We start from the raw sequence: 12,939 nt of genomic DNA, 5'->3' as shown, positions 1-12,939 counted from the left end.
GAATATCAGGATTACTCAAATCTTGACCTTCTTCAGGAGGTTCTATTGTAGTATCATCTTTATTATTTCTCACGCTTCTCTTTCTAGGATTTTTATCCTTTGAACCCAACGGTCTACCACGCTTCTGGCGTGTTTGGAATTCAGAAACTATGATACTTGTAGATGGTCCTTTTGGGACATCAATCCGGATAGGTACATTTACTGCAGGGATATGTGACTTAGTTATCCGTTTCAAATCAGTAAATGCATATGGCATTTGATTTGCTATTTTCTGCAAGTGGATGATCTTCTGGACCTCCTGTTCACATGTGCGGGTACGTGGATCAAAATGTGATAGTGATGAAACTTTCCATGCAATTTCTTTTTCTTTTTCGGGTTCCTTTTTCTCTCCCTCTAATGGCGGGAAAATTGTTTCATCAAACCGACAATCTGCAAATCGAGCAGTGAATAAGTCTCCAGTCAACGGTTCAAGGTATCGAATTATGGAGGGTGAGTCAAACCCAACATATATACCCAACCTTCGTTGAGGGCCCATTTTTGTACGTTGTGATGGTGCTACAGGCACGTATACCGCACAACCAAAAATTCTTAAATGGACTATATTTGGTTCATGACCAAATACTAATTGTGATGGAGAGTATTTATTATAATGAGTCGGTCTGAGACGTACAAGTGCTGCTGCATGTAAGATAGCATGACCCCAAACAGTAATTGACAATTTTGTTTTCATTAGTAGAGGTCTTGCTATTAATTGTAGGCGCTTAATAAATGACTCTGCAAGGCCATTTTGAGTATGAACATGAGCAACAGGATGTTCAATTTTTATCCCAATTGATATGCAATAATCATTAAATGCTTGAGATGTAAATTCTCCAGCATTATCAAGGCGAATGACCTTAATTGGATAATCTGGGAATTGCGCTCTCAATCTTATTATTTGTGCTAACAATTTCGCAAATGCCAGGTTGCGAGATGATAATAAGCACACATGAGACCATCTAGATGATGCATCTATTAGGACCATAAAATATCTAAACAATCCACTAGGTGGATGAATAGGTCCACATATATCTCCATGTATACGCTCTAAAAAGCCAGGAGATTCGATGCCAACCTTCAGGGTCGATGGTCTGGTAATTAATTTGCCTTGATAACAAGCAGTACATGAAAATTCATCATTTGTAAGAATTTTCTGGTTCTTTAAAGGATGTCCAGTTGAATTTTCAAGAATTCGTCTCATCATTATTGATCCAGGATGACCTATTCGATCATGCCATAGCACAAATATATTTGGATCAGTAAACTTCTGGTTTACGATCATATTTGTTTCAATTGCACTAATTTTTGCATAATATAGGTCAGATGACAGAGTTGGTAATTTTTCCAAAGTATATTTCTGGCCTGAGACACTCTTGGTTATACCAAGATATTCAATATTCATTTCATTTAATGTCTCAACATGATATCCATTTCTGCGGATATCTTTAAAACTTAACAAGTTTCTTGGGGATTTAGAAGAAAATAGTGCATCTTCTATAACAATTTTTGTCCCCTTAGGTAGAATTATAGTAGCTCTTCCGGAGCCTTCTATCATTTTTGAATTACCAGAAATTGTAGTAACATTAGCTTTTCTTCTAAGTAAATTGGAAAAATATTTCTCGTCTTTAAATATAACATGGGTTGTTTCACTATCAATTACACAAATATCCTCGTGATTTATCATTGATCCAAACAAGATTTGAGGCATTTCCATATTTTCACTTTTGTTACCTTGAAAATTAGCCGGAGCCTCGTGCTGATAACGTGTTATAAAATTTAAACAAATGAACAATTTTAGAAAGAGTAAATAAGGGAACAGGAGGAAGAACAGAATAGAAGGAAAAATAGGTGTATCTCATTCTTCTCCGTGTATGGCTATTTATAGCCTGAATGAATAAAGGAGATAAGAATGAAGGAGTAAATTTTCTTATAGTGGATCCCATAATGTGGACAGCCACTACTCCTAACACAAGGAACATTATTAGGACAGAAGTACGTAGTCAGAATGTTTCTGTAGCAAAAATGACAAGAGAGGGAAATGGACAACAATCTGCTAATAAATACTAACAACTTGGCTGTGGAAAAAATAATAATAGAGGTAAGCATGTGGCCAACGGATGGACTACTATTTTTTAATTAGAAATTTTGATTTTAAAAAAATTAATAAAAAAATTTTCTTTAAATAAAATTTTATTGGATATGAATTTAAAATAATCAAACTTCAATATAAATATCCATTCAATGAAAAAAGATAGAGATAAGCATGTGAGTGAATTGGAGAATCTCTGCTGCAAATTTAACAAGTTGATCGTGTCAATTTCACCATATATATAGATATATTATTATGAATGAATGATTATGATAGATGCTTCTATTTCTAGATCAACTATATTGTCATATTGCAATGCATATGTTTTTTGTCAGGGACTCACATGTCATTGTTCTCCACTAATTATTCACATCACATCCTTGTAATTATTGTTTTTTTTTGGGTACGACCATATATGCACTACCACTAACACTATTTGTTTATGTATGTAAAAAATGTATAGCTTTGTCCGTAACGTAAATTTATCACACGAAAAATTAAAATTAAAAAATTATTAATAAAAAAAAGAGATATTTTCTTTTAAAAAACAAAGCATGTCAAATAGATTGAAACTGTGAGAGCATTAAGGTGTAATTTGATAATTGAATAAGAAATAAGTTATTTATGTATTAATCTCCGTTTAACTTATATAACATTTAATTGATACATAATTTATAAATTATTCATGTATATAATTAAAACGATATTTGATTGAGAATTCACATAACTAATATATATATAACTTAATATAAATTATGAAAAAATCTATATATATCGTATTATTTTATACTGAATAAAAAATAAAATAATAATACATGCAACTCACTCATAATTACTAATACTCGCACCATCACTAACTAGGTACCAAAGGACCCAAAATTCGTTCATCTTCTATTATTAAATATTAAATCTATGCGATTTAGGCACAGCTTAGTTTTTGTTTTTAGTATAGTACTCCACGTGATTTGCCGTCATTATTTTAGTGGTTTTTTTTTTTCATTATGGATTAAGGCATAATGATTTTGTTATACTATGATTATATAGCATTGATGAATTCAATCATTTCATTAAAAATAATAAAGAAACAGATACTTTAGAATGTTTTGAATCATTCATTTGGAAATTAAATCTAGAGTTTGCTTCAAGATAAAATAATTAGTAAGTACTTTGCAACAAAAATGTGTCACCATATATAAGACCTTTTTCCAAGTGAAAGATTCTTCTCTTAAGGATCCAATGAAACTTTTTATGTCACTTTTGATTTTATACATTCCTTCTATACATTAGATAGAATTTGACATTCTCCCAACTATACCTTTTTTCCAGCAACTAATTATTCTCTTTTATATTGTGGGAGCAAAAAACAATTTCCCTTTTATGTGTTGGTGCCTTTGATCATTAGAAAAGACCATGTTAATGACTTAAAAGGACACCATGGTGCCCTTTAGAATGATAAATCCATTGACAGATCTCTAAAGTACTAATAATAATTCCTCAAATAATATCATAAAATTTTCATCAGACTTACAAAGAAATATGGACTGAAAAGCAAAATCCATTTAAGAAAGATGGATGGAAAAAGATCACTTGTTGGAATGGATAGCTTATGGTGATTTGAATCAGCCACCATTGATGGTGGATATGGTGATAAAGGGATAAGAGGTCGTTTGAGAGCCGATAGAATCACACAGATATTATTAATACAGGGATTAATTATATACAGATTATTTATGTAAAGTTTTAGTTGTTTAAGTAGGATATTAATTATTTTATCTTCTATTTCACATAAAATAATATATAATTTTCTCATAATTTGTATATGTATATTTATGCATGCCATATTTAAACTCCAAATCAAACACCAAATTAAATTTGTTAAATTTAATAAATAGCAAAAAAAATGTTATCAGACATGGTATTAATTATGCATGGACATATCAAGTTGGACATCAATGTCTATGTCGCTTGGTTTAGACACAAGTAATGCACGATTAATTATGTCAGAATAAGTCATTAGTTATATTGAAAATAATTTTTATTGCATGTTTGATTTATCATATTTAAAATTATATTTATTGCATAATTTTTAAGAATAAGTTGTTTATTTACAAAATATCCTCCACCTTATTTAGTTATATATATATATATATATATATATATATATATATATATATATATATATATATATATATATATATATATATATATATATATATTCTTTGCAAGTTTTGGTTATTCATTCTTAAAAATAAAATTTCTATCTTATTTAATTTAAATATTTTTGTGTATGCATTTCCATGATTGTGTCGTGTGTTTATTAAAATTGAACTTTCATCTTATTTAACTTAAAATTAAAACATTTATCTTATTTAGCTCAAAAATAAAAGTTTCATTTTAAGTTTATTAAAGTAAAAGAAATTTTATTATTCAAAGTACAGTAAAACCTCTATAAATGCATATGTTTGAGACCAGAAAAAATATTCGTTTATCGAGATTATTAGTTTATTGATAAATGCATAAAGTATTTATTTATCGATAAATAAATATTTATTATTTTAGAAAGTATTTCGCAGTATGTGCCATAAGAAAAAAAAAAATTTGAATTAAGATTGCATATTGCAATCTGTAATGAATAATGATGATGAGAATGATCCTGAACAAGATGATACTAGCATTGTCCCACATATATCGTCAAATAAGGCATTTCAAGTAATGACTACATTGTCAAACTATTTGTTACAATACGAACAAAATATTTCGGAAATTGTGTTCGCCTGTTCAAAAAGTTAAGGATGAGATTAATTTTGATTTTGGTGGGAAGAAAAAACAATCAACTATAGAATCATATTTTAAAAAGAAATAGTTATTAGTCTAGTATTATTGACTGATTAAATATATATAAATTCTTGATGTATTCTAGTAATTATTACTTTATGTTTTTTCTGGGCCTTTAATACTTTATTTTTAATTATTATTTAATGCATTTAGCGAGAATATTACTTTAATATAACTGGCCCAAGTCGAGACCGGAGAAAAATATTTATTTAGCGAGATTATTACTTTATCGAATTGTAAATTATCGAGATTTTATTGTATCTACATTTTAATTGATATATAAAATATAATTTTTAAGTGAGTAATAAATTATTTAATTAAACATATGTAATTTAGTAGTGGAGAGAACATTTTAAGAGAAATCAAAATATAAATAAACATAATAATTAGACAAATAAATTCAACTTATAGTATATTCATAAATAGAAATTATATTTATAAAATATAATTTTTTAAAAGAAAAATATATTATCATAAAATAATAATTAATTAAGGTTGTGAATGTCATTATAAATATTGTTAAAAATTATGTTAATATACATAAATATAAAAGTGGTGTATAAAAAAGAATTTAAGAAAGATATTTTTATTATTTTACATATTTCATCTCAAATAAGTTATTTTAAAATTACTATTCCACCCACATTAAAAAAATAACTTATTCCAATACTATATTGTTAATCATGAGATAAATTATCCCGCCTTTATCACCAAAGAAATTAAAAGACACTCAAAAAGTATTTCAAAATTAAAGGAGCTCTAAATTCATTATTAATCCTTATTGCAAGTGGCAAAGCCATCATCTTTGCAACTGTTTGCTTTATAACCCCAAAGCCAAAAGACTTGACATTAGTTCTTGCTTTTTGGCATTTGCAAATAAGTTTGACTAATTATATTTCATTAACCACTCTTTCTTTTTCAATCTTATTCTAAAAAGAATTATGTTATTTTTTTCTATATTAGAAAATATTTGAAATTAAACTTTATATTTATCGATAATGACATGCTCTTATAACATAGTCATAAGAATGTCATGGTTAAGATCACAGGTTAATCAGGATACTGTGATCTTTCTTGAACTGCCACTAGTAGAATATTGTCATGTAAAAAATGTTTGACAGAGAAAGTATTAGAAATGAAATTGCATATTTTTTATGAACAGAAAAGCCAAAATATAGTAACAAATACTAATATAGCTAGTAAGTTGATGTCAACACAATTACAAAAAGGAAAGCAATATCACTAGAAGAACAAAGACATTGCTAAAGTTACTAAAAATAATAAAAATGAATAGTCTGAACTGAAAGTAGCTACAATAAATTAAAGCTTGGCTACTGCTATCAAAATTCAGTCTATTCTTCTACTTCCTTCTCATTCTTCAGTTGGTAATGCACAGTGTCCATACTCTGCAAACAAAAGATTAATAAAAAGATGTGTTACCTAAAATATAAATAAATAAATAAAGACAAAGTGAAACATAGAATAAAAATTGAGTGGGTGTATTGTAATGTGCAAAACACGACCAGTGACTTTCAAGTACCACTAAAAGAAAATATTGATCTACAAAAAGCACCCAGGATGTATAATGTATTCAAAGAAAATGCTTTATTCTCAACTTTAACGTACCAAACCTAAATCTTTTGACCCCGTTTCGATAGGCTTAAGTTGATTATTTGGATAAAAGTGCTTAAATAAGGAAAATAATATGAATTTTAGAGTTTAAAAAATAAAAAGGGTAGTTTGAGAATTTAGTTAAAATACAAGAAATATAAAAGTGATTTTCATGGTCAAAGAAAATGACAAAAAAAATTGGAAATTTCATTTTTGACTGACTTTAAGAACTTTATGGCTTAAAATAGATAATAAATATTTGACCATCCACGAATCTCCATTGAATCAGTAAGATATTGGAAAAGATGAACTGAAAAACATAAATCATCAAACAATCCTAATACGTTTTTTTATATAATTGTGTTGTTAGAATCAATTTGAGCCAAACTCAACTAATTTTATATAGGATATCTTTCGTCGAACTCACCCGAGCTCACTATCTAACACATTAGTTCTATGGATCTGTGAAAAATAATTTATTTATTTTTTCAGTCAATGCATATTCATATTAAAATTCTGACTAAATTCATCTATTCGGAGACGGCAACTCTAGACCTCTCAAAACGAAAAATAAATTACCTATATGTGGGGCCCTTTACCAAGTACACGTTAGCAAATTCATCCCTTAAAATGCGCCACACATTAAATTTACCTTCAACCATTATACCTCGAACCATAAGTCAAACGTGTCACAATAATCGAGGATGAAAAACGCAAAATCCAACACGCAAGTTACTATTAATGAGAAAATTAATATTTCCTACTACCACGAAATTTGTGATTTAAAATAATTTTTTAATATTTGTGGGATTGAAATTCATTTTAAAATTAAATAATTTTTTTAAGATGAACTAAAAGATATGCTACTTACTAGGTTGTTGATGAACAATGTAGGCAGCTCCACCGAAATAACACGAACCCATCGCACGTCCTTTTTTCTGATAATAACTATTGAAAGCGAATGAAGCATGAGCCTCTAATGTGTTAGGATTGTAACACGTCGACCCTGGTTGAATCGAACGGCAATTAGCTCCGCCCTCACCACAAGCGTAATCTAGAGCTGCTTGTAGATGATCCTTCCCCGCTTCTCCACTCGCCACGCACCATGTTTGTCCTGACACATTCCCCTTCCCGCCCTTCTGCGTTCTCTGGTCGCCAGCCACCGGTGACCGTCGGTCGACGTAATGCTTTAAACCCTCCATTGTCAATGGTATGTTGTAAACTTTTTGCTCATTCGGGTAGAACAACCCGAAATTTCTCTCAGAAGTAGGACCTGGCTTTTTGTTCTCGTTGAAAAGTGCGAAGAGGAAGACGGTGAGGTCTTCTTTCGGTCTTAAAGGAGTACCACCACCGACGAGTATTCGCCGGACGAGGTTTCCGTTGTACGACGCGGCGTTGTCGACGGAAGCGCCGATTTCGGTGTTGTCTCCTTTGGATGGCCATCCAGTTTCTGATACGACCATTTTGATATCGTTGTACTTCAAAGCCGACAATGCAGCAAAAACGGCGTCGATTTGGGCATCAAATAGACTGAAGTAACGGAGTCCGTTACCGGCGTCAACGACACCGGGGTTTTCACGGAACAGTGCATAATCAAGAGAAATGACATCGGAATTCGACTCGTAAGCGAAAAACGGGTAACAGTTCACCATAAGGTAAGATCCAGTTTGCCGGAGGAAATCCAGCATGGGTTTAATCACGGGTTCGATCAATTCGGATCGGAATGACCCGGCCGAAGACGGGTAAGAGTTCTGCAAGGCGCTGAGAGCAACAGGAGAAGAAATTTTGATTTTGTCATGGAAATTATACTTAACAAGAGCCTGATGAATGTTCTTCATGGCGGGTACAAGAAAACGGGTCGTGTTATGTGGGTCAACAAAAACTTCATTTCCAACAGCAATGGTTTCGATTTGGGTTGATGGGTAATAAGCAGCAACATTTTTCTGCACCCATGAGTAAGCAAAAGATTGGCGCTTCGCAGCATTGTAGAGAAGCTCGTTAGGCAGATTTACAGTAACCTTAATGTCGGATCCAGAAAGAGCTTTGAGCACAGCCGGGTCAGTATCGTAGACCTTCACACGCTCAACATCTTGAGATTTCAACAGCGCTGTAACTTTCACTGCTGATGGCAAATTGTTAGCTACACGGCCATAGTTTATCCCAATTGAACCACCATCTGCAAATGCACAATAAAAAAATAAAAAGTTAAATTAAGACAGATAATTATGTTTATGTAAAGTTAGTGAGAAAAAATTAAAGAAAATGAGTTGTTACCTGCAATGGAGGAGAAAAGGGAAAGGAAAAAGACGCAGAGGAGAAGACAAAAGGTGAGTTTTTCCATGCTCTAATGCTTGATGAAGAAACAGAGCATGAAAGTGAGTGGGTGCTTTAAAGGGGAAGTGAGGGTAATAGAGAGCTAGAAATTGGGGGGATAAAAATGCTCTAGTGTCTTAACATACGCCAAATGATTTTTACTTTTTGAGTTTGTGAAAGATTAATATTTTTTTAGTTTTGCTTATTACTCCCTCCATTTCATATTTTCATTATCTCACAAATTTACTTAATTTAGAATGAAGGGAGTATTAAAATCTATTTGTTAAACTTGATAATATTATGAAAAAAAAATTAACATTACTAATAGATTTTGAAATTGAAATTTATACATTTGAATTCTAAAATTGTGATTGAACATGTAACTATGAGTGGAAATGAAATTTCTTTAAAGAAAAACCAATGTGAACCAAATTTTGAAATTTGAAAATAGATTTCAAAACTTTGATTCAAAATCTATGATTAAATAGAAATTTAAAGATAAATTTTATAAATTTGATCCAAAATATATGGTTAGAGGTTCACCTTATCTTTTCATTTTAAAAAGTGATAGTTTTTATTTATTTTATTTTATTTCTAAATAAATGATGTTATATAGAGTATAATAAAGAAAAAACAATTTTTTTCCATTCAAAATATCCTTGTTTCAATATAGAATTTTATATTATTAAAAAATAATTTCCTTCTTTAAGACATTTAATTAAGGATAAAATATTTTTTAATTTTTTAAAAGTGAATAGTTTTATTAAAGAGTGTATTAGAAAAAATAATGCATATATTAATTTTGTGTATTAATATTAACATATTTGATACATTTTTTCAACCTATGTATACAATTTATTGTGTATTGAGGAGAATATTACTAATATGTATGAGTAATGTAAGAAGATTTAATGCATGCATTAGTATGGTCAAAGACTCAATTATCCCTCAAAATCTTTTTTTACAATTTTTTCATTATATTTATAAAGAATATCTTTATTTATCTTTATAAATTAACATTTTAAAAAAAATTATATGATACATGCAATTAATTAATGTAAGTATAATTAATATTAATATTATTAATGTATTCAATTTATATATTATTTTTATGCATCCTACCAACAATAAATTTTCTCTTCATCTCCAATCCTAGCACCAAATTTTGCACAACTCCAACCCACTATACCAAATTTTACATAAAAAAAAAAGAAGAAGCTCTCTTTTATTTATTATATTACTATTTCTTGTTTTATTTATATTTTCTTATTTCATAAAACAAAATTCTTTCTAAAAAACATTCTCTACATAATTTTCATATTGTTACAAATTATAGTTGTTTAATATAAAATTATTTTATATCATAATTTTTTAAATAATATAAATTGCTAGCAAATATTACATATTATACGTAATAATAAATAACACAAATAAAAGTGAAATCATTAGAGAAATATAATTAAATAAACATTACATAATTGAAAATTTTATTTTAAGTTCTACATGAATATTCAACTTTCAAGATCACTATGGTGCTCCCATAAATGATTTATTAATGCATTACGTGGTTCAAAATAAGCTTCTTTGTTCTTAATTTTTTTATGTCGAGCAAGAAATTATTAAAATCGATAATTTTTATTTACTGTCATTTCTACCGTTGGAGTTGAACCATCTAAAGCATCTTGAATTGGTACGTTAAGATCACGCTCATCCTCAATTATCATATTGTGCATTATAATACATGAAGTTAATATATTCACCAATTTATAGTTTTGCATAATTAATTTTTGTCAAGGTTAATCGTACTTATCTCCAATTCAAATTTATAGTAGAATTAATATAAATTTAATTTTAAAAATATTCAAGCAAAGGAAAATAATATATAAAAAAATTAAAATTTTAATCTAAAATTAATATTATAAATATATTACGTAAACCTAATAAAATATTTTAATTAAAACATACCAATTTATATAACATTTAATTAAAAGTATGGTATAATAAAATAATAATAAAAGACAATTGATGTGATAAATAATGTGGTACTACACTATTTACACATTAAATTTGATGCAAAATTTAATATGAATTGAAATAATTTTACACTCAATTTTACATTAAATATAATATTTGATACAAAATTTGACATGAATCGGAGATGGCCTTACATCGGTGAGTGAGGATTGAGGGGATCGAGGAGATAAGTGGTGGTAGTGGGGTAGGTGGGGTCCTACGATTCATGAAGAAGCGAATGAAATGGAAGGTGTCCTATTTTCGATTTATAATATTTTTATTTTAAATAAGCTCAATCAAATAAATTTATTTATTTATTGGATTTATTTTAAATATAAAATAATTTTAAATTAATTAGTTAAATATTTAAAAAAAATTAAAAATAACTTATAAATTATTTTCAACAATCTATAAGTTAATTCAAACGGATAATTAATCGACCGTTTCTAAAAAACGGTGTTGTACGTTTACTGTAGTTGATTGATTCATTATTATTGCACTTAAAAAGAGATTGTGCCGTTGATTAGCTTATGCTTTTGTATTATTCTCTTCTTGTTCACATGTCTTTAAATTAATTTCTAAGTCACTGTCTTGAGAGCCGCCTATAAAAAAGTTTTAACTGTGTTTGCAAATACTAAATGAAATTTCAAAAGTAAGATTTGAATAAATTAAAGCCTGTGCACAAATTGATCTGAATATTATTTGAAGTCGAAAGAGATAGTGTGTGAAAGACATAATTAACGAATGCGTTTGAAAGTTAATAATTAATTAAATCCATATTTTGCCTTCTTTCATATTAGTCTGAACCTATATACTTAAGATAAATTAGAACATGATTTATACTTAATTTTTGTCCACGGATGTAACAATTGATTTTGTCTTATTCAAAGTACTACTTGCCGACTTGTTCAACTTTTGTTTTACATGTGATATCTCCTAAAAAGAACACTTGCCGACTTGTTCCTAATTTTATTTGAATTGTATGTTGATTGTGTTTAATAAGATAAAGTATGCATATAGTCATATATTGAAAATAAATAATTTTAATTATTCAGTTTTTAAATATAAAAGTAATAATTTATATTTAGATTTAAATATCTCAATCTATAAATCTTAATAATCAAATTCAAAATATCTTAATTTTAACTTCCAAGTAACTTATAGATTGTACGTTTGAATCATGAAGGTGTATTCACTGACAGAGGCTGCATATTGGAGTCCAGAAGGAGCTAAAAAAGTTGAACTCGTGAGAGGGCCTTAGAATTTGGACGTATACTGGCCGAAATTAGTGTTGTAATATCGAAAAATTAGGAAACTTACGTAAATATATTATATTAAAAAAATATTTATTATTTATAATAATAATTTTTTTTAATTGTTCATTTATAATATAGTTTTAATATAAATTATCGAGAATAATTTATAAAACTCATATAATACAAGTTTTATTCATTAATAATATATTTATCACACACTTAAATACACTTGTAATACATTGTGTCAATTTCTTATCAAACATGCATAACATATTTTAAAACACTTATAATACATTTATATTGCATGCATAATTCACTTTTAATACATGACAGATATATCATAATATTGCTATAGATGGTAATAAATAAAAAGTATCGCTAAAATCAGTAATTATCTATTAAAAAGTATTCACCCAAGTAATTTTTTCGAAAAACTACCTATCTACACATATTTGTTTACCATATTCTATTATTTTCTACCATTTTAAAATATTTCAAAAACTCCTCCTTTTAATTCAAAATTCAATTTCATCAGATACACTCCTTCTCTCTCCTCTAAACCAGTGTTTTAAAAAACATTTTCGGGGTGAACCCTAGAGCAGGGCGTGTCAAAAACGCCCCGGGGCGTAAATTGAAGGCGTAGATCTATAAGGCGTAAGTCCTAGAATTTGGGGCGTAAGCCTTAGACATAAAAACGTAAGCCTCGGGCGTAAAAATGTACTCCCCGGACGTTAATGTTTTGTTTTTTTTTATTTTTTAATCCATTTTTACTTTAAATCATAT

The 12,939-nt window shown here is 28.6% G+C and overlaps 1 protein-coding gene across 1 annotated transcript; it reads right to left on the bottom strand.

Annotated features, from left to right (window-relative positions):
- Positions 1-6,092: 6,092 nt before the first annotated feature.
- LOC129892314 (glucan endo-1,3-beta-glucosidase 12) lies at positions 6,093-9,001 on the bottom strand. The gene is made up of 3 exons (XM_055967878.1): positions 8,849-9,001; positions 7,446-8,750; positions 6,093-6,369 (listed from the first exon to the last, which is right to left on the bottom strand). The coding sequence occupies exons 1-3, from the start codon at positions 8,913-8,915 to the stop codon at positions 6,335-6,337; spliced, it is 1,407 nt and encodes a 468-aa protein (XP_055823853.1). The 5' UTR covers positions 8,916-9,001; the 3' UTR covers positions 6,093-6,334.
- Between the last annotated feature and the right edge of the window lie 3,938 nt (positions 9,002-12,939).

Source organism: Solanum dulcamara, chromosome 6, assembly GCF_947179165.1.
Source record: "Solanum dulcamara chromosome 6, daSolDulc1.2, whole genome shotgun sequence".
NCBI lineage: Eukaryota > Viridiplantae > Streptophyta > Magnoliopsida > Solanales > Solanaceae > Solanum > Solanum dulcamara.
Note: the sequence above shows the minus strand (reverse complement) of the source record. Positions and strands in the feature narration are given on the sequence as shown.

Coding starts and splice junctions, on each gene's coding strand:
- LOC129892314 (XM_055967878.1), bottom strand. CDS start 8,915: ATGGAAAAACTCACCTTTTGTCTTCTCCTCTGCGTCTTTTTCCTTTCC. Junction 8,751..8,848: donor CCTTTTCTCCTCCATTGCAG/GTAACAACTCAT, acceptor GTGCATTTGCAG/ATGGTGGTTCAATTGGGATA. Junction 6,370..7,445: donor CATTGTTCATCAACAACCTA/GTAAGTAGCATA, acceptor TTTTGTTTGCAG/AGTATGGACACTGTGCATTA.